At 30.3% G+C, this 12,531-nt stretch overlaps 1 protein-coding gene and 1 pseudogene across 1 annotated transcript; both read left to right on the forward strand.

Annotated features, from left to right (window-relative positions):
* Positions 1-1,302: 1,302 nt before the first annotated feature.
* On the forward strand, positions 1,303-6,123 carry LOC113381110 (uncharacterized protein KIAA1143 homolog). The gene is made up of 3 exons (XM_026620092.1): positions 1,303-1,410; positions 1,828-1,957; positions 5,930-6,123. The coding sequence occupies exons 1-3, from the start codon at positions 1,303-1,305 to the stop codon at positions 6,121-6,123; spliced, it is 432 nt and encodes a 143-aa protein (XP_026475877.1).
* Positions 6,124-8,542: 2,419 nt separating this feature from the next.
* On the forward strand, positions 8,543-12,498 carry LOC113381120 (annotated as a pseudogene).
* The last annotated feature ends 33 nt before the right edge of the window (positions 12,499-12,531 follow it).

The raw sequence follows: 12,531 nt of genomic DNA on the forward strand, positions 1-12,531 counted from the left end.
TTTTAATAATAAGTTTACTAGATAGGCCTAAACATTAAACTTTTGTTTGATGGGGAAAAAATGCATCAACAATTTCAAACTTGATAAATATTATGCTTGTGTTTGATGCATTTGAAGATACTCATTCTAATTACTCTTTTCACATTCATTTTAATTTAAAGATACTCTATTATTTAACTAGCCTGTGAATGCTTTTTATTAACTTATGCTGCAATCTCTCTAACTATATCACCCGTGAAGTCACATTATTTTAATTTTGCTATTAGGATAATTAATTTAGATTCTAGTAATTTAATATTAAGAACATTTTAATAATATGCCTTATTCCAGAGAAAATTAGTGTTAAATTTATTGTTGAACGTGTATAATTGTCCGACAACCAAAGAGATTTTGAAATGCATCTTTTTTTTTTCATTATTGCTTAATCGAATTAATCGAATCGAATTAATATACCATTAAATTGCGTATAATGGTTTTTAGGATATTTTACAATATTTTCTACACTTATAATTTGATTATTTTTCTTATTTTATCAGATATGTATACTGTTATTTATGCTCAAAATGCTAGTCTGAAATATCATCTATGTTTTAATCATGTATCACTGTTGCTTTAGTTTTACTTAAAATAGTGATCAAAATTAACATTAATTCATACATAATTCAACAAATTTAATTTATTTTTGCAAAACTTGCTGACTGCAAACAAAATATGTTAAAATGCCTTAAATGTATTATAATAAAATTGGATAATAGGAAGTGAAGTTTTTATAATGAACAAGGTATAATAAAGGCACTATACAGTTTAATTATAATTGGTTGAGTTTTATTTACATCCTTCATTAGAACCATTCATGTGTAATTTTAATAAATTTATTTTGTAATTAAGGTAAGTTTCTACATCTTTATATAAGAAACATGTGTAATGAAGATTTACTTAATGTTTGAACAAGGTTCTTTCGTATACTTTTAAAATTAACCGCCAATTCTCTTTTAATGTTGGTACGATGTCTTTTATCATGCTAGTTGGCGACACTGTAACCTCTCTGTCAAATCAAACTTTGTGGCTTTCTGATAGTAATGTGTACGTTTAAAATTAATTTAATTTTATAATAGATTACTCAATACTTTTTATTGTTTAAGCTTTATGTTGCGTTTATTATTAATTTGTTATCAAGAGTGAGTTTTAGTGTGTTTTGTAATTTTTCAATTAACTAAATTAAGAGGTTAAAACTCTCGTTGAAAGTTTCGCTCGTGATGTTAGTATTGTTTATATTTGAAATGACATTGTTAAATATTTGAAATGTCGAAAAAGAATAGTATTACATACATTAAACCCGAAGAACCTAGTTTTTTGAAAAAACTTAAAGCTCAAATTGGATATAAAGAAGGACCGACTGTCGAAACCAAAGTAAGTTATATCAATTAGAGTTATGATTATAAATCTTATGCAAAACATATATCTGTTATAACAAGTTATAACTTTAATTTGTCATAATAAATTGTAATATTAAGTAATAATTAATTATTATATTAATAAGATTTGTAGGTATTATTGTGGTATTTGCGCAATATTACATTACTACTAGTGCTCTCTTTGCATATAATTTTTCATAGATAGTTAGTCAATTTATTGAAACCATCCTGTAAGTTATATGCCAATATATTTCAATATTTCTCAAATATAGGTTCTCGATACAATCTGACATAGATCCAATAACAAATCAGATTTTAACTTGCCACATTAAGTATTATTACTTAAATATTTGATCATCAGTGTTCACCATTAGCACGATTTTGAACAGCAAATTATTTGCTTTACTTTCAGAGGGAGGCATTAGAGTACGACGATTCTGAGCAAGATCCAGATTTTGATGAAGCACCTCAGGTTGTGGTACTGAAACAAGGAGATTTAACAGCAGAACAAGCAGCTATTGAGAAAGAGAGGCTTCAAAAAGGTTAGTCAGCATTAATTTCATCTATGATAAAAGTTTAATTATATATATATATATATATATATATTTATCTATTTATTTATTTATGTATATATGGTACTACTCATTATATATATATATATATATATATATATATATATATATATTTATATATGTATATATATATATATATATATATATATATATATATATATATATATATATATGATAAAGTTGTTCTTGGGCATCCATCCAATAATTAAAACGATTTTATTGTAGAAAAATGTTCTTATTGTAATATCATCGAATTTTGATTTGGCTCAACTTCAGTGCATACAAATAAATTAAAGAAAAAACACACAAAAATATATGAACACCAATTGATATAACATCAAGTTATTTGTATCAATTTTTAAAAAATATTAAATTGAACAAAATGAAAATAAAATAATATTTTTTTTAAAAAAAGGCTCTTCTCATAAAGAAATGTTATTTGTTTGGAGTTTGTTTTACAAGTAATTTGTAAATTATTTAAAAAATACTACTTCTTTTGCAAGTAGTTGTAATCCATGTAGTAAATCTACGTGTTGTATTTTATTTTATGATTCAGGATAGTTGAACAATCTATCAACATTGTAATACCTAGTTTACGAATATTTCTGATTTCTTGTCCTCATCATCATGTTATTTATATTATATATTAATATTCAAACATAATATATAATAATAAAAGGTTTATTTCTAACAACATAATTCTCTGCTATATTATTGGTGATGGTGACGGGGTGGAAATGGTCAAATATGTATATTATAAATAATAAAATATTGTTGATACTTAATATTATAGTTATACATGGAAAAAATCTTGTTTTGTGTAAATTGAACAAACCATTGTTTTTTCTTTGATCAAAAATATATTATACAAGTTAAAAATTAGACACTGATGATGGTTTTTTTTAGAATGCATATTAGATGTTCAATCAGAATAGATGTTATCCTTTTAGACTATTTGCTGGTTTAATAGAGGATTTGAAACGATTTTAACGTTATTCATTTTTCAAACTAAACGCAAAATTCAACTCAATTTAATGGACAAATAATTAATAATGTTGATACCAAAAAATAAATAGTCAAAAGTGTACTTTTTTTTCATTACACATACATATTCACACACACACATATATATATGTACATATATATATTGATTGTTTGATTGAAAAAATCCAGGACTTATCTATTGTATATATATATATATATATATACATATATATATATATATATATATATATATATATATATATAATTATAAATACATATTTATATAGTATTTATAGTAGATATATATACCTTTGTTATATATCCATTAAATATAATATTTTTGTTTTTATGTGAGTATGAGTTTTATATGTATATTTATGTAAGTGTGCTTTCTTCTATACTAAACTATATATATATATATATATATATATATATATATATATATATATATAATGTTATAGGCATGTGTGAATCCTTTATATACGTCAATATATATATACACTTGTTTCGTTGCTTATATATAGAATATAAGGTATATATATACACATAAATGAGCACAAAGTTGGGATGTGGTGGTGCAATGAACGTTGGTGTGTGTCAGAATGTATATAGAAGATACGTTATATACAGACACACATTTTCGAATCTGTGTTGGACTATCGTCCCGGCCATGTATTAGTTTTTCTATATAAACCGAATATATACACACGCCGTATATACGAAATTTGTGCGCGTGTTTGTGCGACATGCTGGGACTTATGTACGGTCTCTACGGCCATATTTGTTGGTAAAATTCCACAAACCATAACGTTTTATGAAATTAAAAAATATCGGTGCTTTTCAAGTGTCCATTGAAAAATATGCCGGGAAAAGCTCACGGGTGAGTTTCTTTTTGTATTTTTTGTACGTGATTAATGTTATTTGTTGGGCCGAGCAGATGAAGAGGTCGGGCGTCGCGCACGTTACCCGGAACGATAACATTGCGCGTGTCTCTAAGGGGGCTCGGAGACTCCATGACAACTGGAGAAACTCCGGCTTGTTGGGGATTCTAATTATAAAAACTTATCGCCGGATTTGTTTAACCTATTGTATTGTAGGAACATTTCGAACATTGATCCTTTTTGGTTGAAAATGCTTTCGCCTGACATTTGCTATGCACGGTCAGGTGTATAAATATGGCCACTTGAGAATAGTGTTGCATGATTGTAACTTTATAATCGCACGCGGTAAATTTCGAATCCAATTCAAAACCAAAACGTTATGTTTAAATCGGCAGTATATATAAACTGTTTCATTAATGATATTCTGCTTACATAATTACAGAGTAAATTTTATCATTTGTAGAGCACAGTCGAAGTTGCATAATACAAATACAAACTTAATCAATTTAATATATTGAAAATACTCAATTCGTACCCAAATAGTAATGAGATCTTTACAAAATATAATATTTAGATATAAAAATACGTAAAACTTTATATTTTGAACCACATACGCAGAAATTCACAAAAATACTTTTTTCTTTTTTTTCATAATGTCAAGATTTAACTATTTATATAAGAATATGTGTACGAAAGAATTTTTAAAAATTTAAATTATTTTCGGATATTCAGCTGTTTGACTATGATAATCCTCTTCTGTTTTCTTTGTCTTGCGATACTTTAAACGTGTTTTTCTCAAAAATATGTTTTTTACTGCGATGCCCAAAATTTCTCGAGTTCTACTGAACCGATTTACTTAAAATTTTCAGAGAATCTTATTTATAGACTCCTCTCTGGTATATACTAATCATCCCCAAATTTCAGTTTACTATTTTTAAGAATTCGAGAAACTCAACAAAGTGTAAAAAGAGGGTTTTTTTCAAACAGTCACAATTTTCTCTAAAAAAATTATCTGGCCGTAGTATATTCCACAGCGATTTCATTCTAGATCAGTTATCTTTCTTCTTTAATTCAAATTAAAAGGGGGTTGCAATCGTGGGCATGGCCAAATGACAATTTTTGGAGACGCCCCGTTTCAACAACTGCTTACTCTTAAAATTGTTAACTTTTTTTTTAATTTTTTATACTCTCGAAACATTTATAAATAAATTATAAAAGAAATGATAATTCAATCACAAACATTTTGTATTATTATATTTGTATTATTATATTTTGTGAAAACAGTTGTTAATTGCTGTCTTTAATAGAACTAAACATCTATTTTTTACGCTATCATAATATGATATACATTTGATGAATTTCGTATTAGTTATATCGTTTTGTAGCGTTTTATATCATCATATTATGCCTTTCTTGCAATTGATAGAAAATAACTTAATCTTTATATTCGTTTTTGAAAAATTTAGCTATAAATATTTTATTTGAAAGGTTTGCGGCTTGCAAAAATTTTTATCGAAGGATAAAAAATGAGGAAGAGAGGCCGATGGCGAAAAATCGATATATTATATAAAAGCGAATGGGAACATTTCCTGTTCACATCGACTAACTTCATTCTTCAAAAAATAATCTAATGCATGGCGGATTATTTTGGCAAATTAAATATATATGTTCATGATTACTTGGTTATTTGAAATCAAGTATAATTGTAATTCATCTAGATAAACTTATAATAAGAATACGGTTCATCACAGTCATTGCCTACACAGCCAATATACGCCATAATTTTATTTTCAATTGTGGACGGGATAGAATATTTATTTTCATTGTTGATGTACTTTCAAGTATAAGAATTAAGTTAAAAGCTTTAGTTAGAATTACACATAATTTGAATCAAGCGAAAAATTAATAAGGGGGTTGAAGAACCGTGTTGGGTATAAGGGTTAGCATAAAAAAATTGAAACATATATAAACTGAGCAATCCATGGCCAAGTTTTTTTTAATGAGCAATTAAAATTTTGTTTGCATTTAAAAAATATACGTAAATAATTTGTTTGTCGTATTTTATTATTTTTTATAGAAGAAGAAAATAAACCGGCCGATCTGTCTCAAAGAGTAATTTTTCAATCATCCAAAAAGCCGGATTTGGAAAAGCCAGAAGAAAAGGGGAAGAAAAGGGTCGGTCCGGAGGAAAAGTCGAAATCGGATAAGAAGAAACGAAAATCGGATAAGAGAACTGTGCCGGTGCTATCCTTTGACGTCGATGAGAATTAAAAAATAAGGTAAATTCATAAATTATAATAATTTTATCAACTTGAAAAAAAGGCTTTGGAACAAAAAATGACACAAATTAATTCCATTTTAGTCAGTTTATTAATCATAATTTTTCTCTTGGTTATCTTGCTAACATTGCATCATTTTATTTAAAAAAAAAGACTTGTATAAATATAAATTGTGTTGTACACTTGATCAAGAAATGCCGTTGATCAAGAATACCTGTTGAAGAACGGTATATATATATATATATATATATATATATATATATATACGAGTATATATATATATATATATATATATATTTATGCATAATAGTTGAATAATCGTTACAAGACATATATGCATTCAATTCGGCTAAATGTGCATCTTGACAGAATTTCTAGTTAAATTTTATTATTTTCTAGTTGATTTTAGCAACCTTCAATTATGCATATTTATATTAGTCGCATTTTTGTAGATAATATAGTTTTGATATGTTTTTGCAATATTTAATATGGGGTGCTCTTGTGATCAGAGTAGATTCTATATACATTGTTCTTTCTTGGAATTTCTTTGCCTTACAATATATAGATATTTTAGAAAGTCTGTATATATATATATATATATATATATATATATATATATATATATATGCATATATATATATATATATATATATATATATATATACTTAGAATTATTTATGTATTGTTCGCTATTTTTCTCTCATTTTTATTAAATCGTTCCGATAATTAGTAACTGTTGCTAAATCTTTGTTTCTAATTTAATTTGATTTTTATATTCAAATTGGTTTTGTTTTTCGACTTCCCTCACATTATTTCAAATGCATGGCGTTATATACCCTCATAATTTTTGCTTACTTTTATATTATGAAGATGTTAAAATAGTCGAAGGTAGACAATCTTCAATTAAAGCATATGTGATGAGTTTGATAGGATGTTGTATCTTTAATGGGGTACCGATGGGCACATTGTAGTAATCTATGTCCGATTGCGTTATACCCCATGGACCCCATGTATACGTATATGATAATGTTGTCTTTTGCTTGGTCGATTGATTTTCTATTTGGCAGATTGATTCTCGTGTTTGACTTTTTTATTTAATGGTAGTGATCGCAATTGGCCACGAGTGCCCGAAATTGTGTTTGAGTTTTCCAAACATTTTGGTTCGGTTATTTTTTTGATTCCCAGCGATTTCTGCCCTTTTAAAGATTCTTTGAGCGGCTATCGGACTCTTATAATTTAACATTAGCCGGCCACAATTGGTTTATCGTCATTTTTTTCCAAGACTTTTACGGTAGACGTAGCCACATAGGCAAAACGAGGATCGGGCCAAACCATTTTCTAATATAAGGGGAGGCCCGCACAGTGAGACCGAGCTCTCGTCATTTCAGGCCCGCAATGTGAGGCCCCGACGAAAGTAATTCGTTTGCCTGTATTGGTATTGGTGCGAGTGCCGCACTGATATGATGGTGTGCGTCGGTGAGCGCCATCGATCAGGATTATGTAACGATACATGGATAACGCGGGAAACCAATATAAAATACATATCATGTTCGGCCGTTGTACACATATCATATTCGACTCTGAGGAGTAATCACTGATCCATTAAGAATTAGAATATTTAAAAGTTTGATATAAGTTCCACTAATTTTTGTTACTTTATGCACTGCCACTGTAGTATACATAAATTGAATAAATTTCGTACATACAAAATGTGTTGACCATACTTTTCTTTTACTTTTTTACGATACTCTTTCTATACTTTTCTTTCTAGAGTAGTTCGTAGATTCTTGATAATGGGCAAAAACTATATCCAAGATTTCTTAGGATGTACGCGAGCGAATTTCAAATTGTGGTTCATAGGCCGTTATTCATCATAAATTAATGAAACCTTCTACAGCTGCGACTCCTATACAAAGCATCCTAGTAATTAAACTAACTCAGTTGGCGCTTACACTAGATAAAATATGATGGAGCTAATGGATCAGACGGGTGTAGGACTTTAGTTTGTTTAACCCTTTCCACTCGCGAAATCCAAAATTAACACGTATTTTGTCGCCGGAGCGAGGACTTCCCAGTGAAAAAGGTCTAATTATATATACTTGAGGTTTTATGATATACTGAAAATTTGCTAGTAAAGCGGTCTGTGCATTACCAAGTTATCACTTTTTAATTGTTACGAATAAAATTTTCAAGCGACAAGTGGCAAATTGTTGGACTGCACGACGCTTGCGATATGCGAAATACATGATCTTGATTATCCCTACAATTTATGATGTCAATGTCCTGGTACCGGCTTTGGAGCCGCCCGAATATAAGCCCCAAGTACGCCACTGCACGATCACGTGACCCGTGCCTGTCGCCATCTTGCTGATTTTGGTGAGGGTTCGTGACGTAGTGCTCCGTTAAATTAATTTTAATATTAATCTACTGTTATTTATTATTATCAATAATAATAATTATTATTATTAGACATCGATTTGATTCATGTGGCGTGTGTTTGGTGAATTCAAATGTGCCGGCTCTTTTGTGATCTTTAACTGCTTCAGTTGATATCTGTAAACAGGGTATGTTGGCGGCATCGTGTACGAGGCAGATGTTCGTAACAATTAATTCGGATCGAAATTCTTTAGGAAATTATTCAATAAATGATTTTCATTCATTGCACTTGGTGATTCAGTTTGTGTTATGATATTTATTGTTTAAAATTAAACTGTCACTTGCGTTCGCTGCTCGCGAATGAGGTGGCAATTATATTTTATGATTATATTGTTATCATAACCTCATTTATAATATAATGAAGAAATTGAAACAATTGTTACCTAAATTGCGCAATATAAAAATGCCTTATGATTTTTTGTTTAAGTTTGTATGTCGGTGTGTGCAACAAAATAGGCGCCCAAAACGATGACACCAGGTGTCTGAGAGGTTCCCTTTTCACACAAAACTTATTCGTTAATGTAACTCGTGCATTATTCTATAGTTGTAATATTGAAAACTCTTAAAATATTTTTTTCAAAATGATTTATAAATACAACTTTGCCACAAAGTGTAAAGTAACTAGGTGCTTCATAATTACTAATGTAATGAAAAAAAAAACGTCGGCGCCATTTTGAAAAGTATTTTTTGATTTATTTCACAATTCTTTTTCAAGACACTAAAGTATTAATTATGAACTGCATATGAATACACTATTCAGTTACTTGATTTTGATAACAGTTATGTATGATTGTTTTCAGTTGGTTACTCACTAACCTTTATGAATGTGTTAAATATTTTAGACATCTGAAGAACCAGAATGGCTGAAATAGGATCTGATGCAGAAATGCACATCGATAATGAGGATAATGGTATGTGTAATGTCTCTTTTTTATCATGTTCTTATTCGACTGTTAATATTCATGATCATTGTATGAATAAGGTTACATTAAGTGATATCTCTCAATATTGTTGCAGATGTAGAAAGTGATAAAGTAAATGGTGCTTTTAATGGCTCTGCAGAACTTATGGACACTAGTGAATGTGCGTCACCAACTACTTCTGTTGATAAAAACTTGGAAGAAAATTGTGAGGATGAAGAAAGTAATAGTCAAGATAATCTAAATAATGAGCACATAGATTTCAATCCTAATGAAAATAGTAATAAGAGCTTTGATGATAAGGACGACAGCAAATCTTGTGATAATGATGAGAATGATGCAAGCATGTCAAGACCTGATTCTGTAGTAAGCGAGAATTTATCTAGAAATCACAATACAGATAGTCAAGCTAGCAACCATAGCATCAGCAGTAATGGTTCTTCACAGCAAGAATTTAGTAATGGCAAAAATAAAGAAAATAGCAATGATACTCAAAGTTCTACTTCAGCTAAACAGGAAGATGGAATATTGATACCATCCGACAGTGAAGATGAAGTTGAAGCCTTGGATGAAGACACCGAAGAAGAAGAGGATATGGTGTCAAATGGAGTGAGTGTTGATGAACCCATGAGCATCCATTCAGACAGTGAAGATGAATGTGTTACTGAGGCTGAACCCAATAAAACTGATGATAACAAACAACTTAATGGAAACAAAGATTCTACAGATGTTCATGAAATTGAAAGTGATAAGGAAGACTGTGTCATAAATCTGGATACTCCTGAAAAAGAAGTCAAAGAGAAACCTGCAGAGACTACTCCTAGACGTAGCAGTCGTAATATAACTCGCAAAAAGTACTCTGAAGATTTTGAACAAGACTTAGATTTTCATAAAAATGTAGAAAGTGACTTAGAGGAAGTTGCTGTGGCTGATCCTTTGGGGGATTCATCATCAAATAGATCTTCGAAGCAAAAAAATAAATCAGTACCTATTGTTGTTAAAGACACCAAACGTTTAGTTGAAATTACAACAAAGAATATGACTCCTAACAATACGGCTAATAACAAATCTGGAAAGAAATCTCCTACTTTAGTGATAATTGATACAAATTCCATTTTATCAGGACGAGGTCCTGTTCCTATGGGAACTACAAAACAATCATTTTCAGTGATGCCAGTAGCTGTTCCTGCACAAGGAATGTATCCAGCAAATATTCGAGGGGCAACTATCACCCCAGTAAATAACACAACAGTGCAGAAAGTGAATCAAACAGTGGCGCCAGTGGCATCTGTACCTAGCTTAGTTTTACCAAATCTTACAGATGACATGTTTGTTGTAGAAGCTCCTAGTTTTATTGTACCCTATGTTTATGAGAAACCACCAACAGAACCTTTCCGAGAGTTTGTTGATAAAATGGGAAAAGAAGTTGAAGAGGCCAGAAAATTAGAAGAAGAACAAGAGAAACTAAATGAGACAAAGGAGGAAAAAGAAAAAGAAAATGATGAACAGAATAATGATGAAAATAAAGAACCTGAAATCAAAAAGAAATCTAAAAAGAAGCGGCGGAAAGAGGGTGATGATGATGAATCTTGGGATGAAAATGATACTTCAGATACAGAAGATGAAGATGATGTAGATGGAGAAAAAGTTCAAAAAGAAGTTTTAGTTAAAGACATTAAAGAAGATTCTTTAGAAGCTATTAAGAAGCATATTATAACACCAGATAGTGTAACAACCGTCAAACCTGTCGATAAAAAAAGTGATAGTTATTTTGATAACCCTATTGGTAAATTTTTCATGAACATAGGAATAAATTTAGTACAAGAATATGTTCAAACAGACTTGCTCAAGCAGCAGAAACGAAAAGAGATCGAGAAAACAAAACATCAACTAATAGTACTGCTACACAAATGGCAATAAATTCATTAATTAAAAATCTTGAGTTCAGTAAAGAAAACAATGAACCTTATCACTTTGAACAGAAACGTTGTGAGATATGTAATTTTAAAACTGAGTCTTCATTGGCACTTGCACATCATATGGAAACTCCACACATGCGAAACTATTTCTATCGTTGTAATTTCTGTCCATTTGAGATTCGAAGTCCTCATGATATCCTAATTCACATGGAAGTTGAACACAAAACTAAAGGACGCCTAGAACGGGCAGCCTCATATCACCAATGTCCAAATTGTCCATTTGAAGATAATGGTAAGGCAAAATTAGCCAGGCATCAACTGGCTTGTGCAAAGAAATTCAAACCTGAGGTCAATCTTGGACCACCTTTGGACTGGGAGCCTCCAGCCAAAATCCCAAGGACTTCAAGACCTAAACAATCATTAACTAGTGCGGCCTCAGCCTATCAGCAAGCAATGGCAAATCAGGCGCGAATTCAACCTGCACCAGTGTCTAAAATGACCTCTGGCTCAAGGGGGAGAGGAAGGCCGGCATTGAATAAGGCTTTATCTGTACCGACAGGAACATCAATGATAAGAGGGAATATGATGTATAGAACAAATGTTCAAAACAGTAACCAGTTGTTGCTGCCTAATAATTATTCTTATAATGCCAACCAGCTAATGCAGGTAATAATAGTGGAGATCACATTTATTTAATGTTTGTCTAAATACTTGATTTTATGAGCATTTTACATTGTTGGAGCTTCATAAAAGTTTTTAAATATAGGGAAAAGCATGTATGTAGTGACTTCATTTTTGTATTTTTTTTTTTTTTTTAATTTTATTAATTTGTTGTTCAAAAAGTAAAAGTTGCATGTTATGTTAGGAATGCTCTCCAATAAAACAAAATTGACAATACGCTATGTATATATTTAATATACAAAGATCAGACTAATCTGCTCCCCCCACATGATGCAATCTCTATCTCTGAGATAGGCTGATGAAGTATTTAATTATTATTGTGTTTAGGTGGTTGGCACCTCGGTAAATATGCTGCCTGGCACAATGGTGGCCACCAGTAGTGGCTCAGTCACTATTCAGGTAACCGTATGAGTGACCTAAGAAAAAATCCTGAAAATTAATGAA

Source organism: Ctenocephalides felis, unplaced genomic scaffold, assembly GCF_003426905.1.
Source record: "Ctenocephalides felis isolate EL2017-DRISC unplaced genomic scaffold, ASM342690v1 CF-g0.4_SCAFFOLD_00845, whole genome shotgun sequence".
Lineage (NCBI taxonomy): Eukaryota > Metazoa > Arthropoda > Insecta > Siphonaptera > Pulicidae > Ctenocephalides > Ctenocephalides felis.

Bases quoted from the DNA above. Each gene is read 5' to 3' on its own strand.
- LOC113381110 (XM_026620092.1), top strand. From the start codon at position 1,303: ATGTCGAAAAAGAATAGTATTACATACATTAAACCCGAAGAACCTAGT. The intron at 1,411-1,827 runs GTAAGTTATATC...CTTTACTTTCAG, and splicing joins GACCGACTGTCGAAACCAAA to AGGGAGGCATTAGAGTACGA. The intron at 1,958-5,929 runs GTTAGTCAGCAT...TATTTTTTATAG, and splicing joins GAAAGAGAGGCTTCAAAAAG to AAGAAGAAAATAAACCGGCC.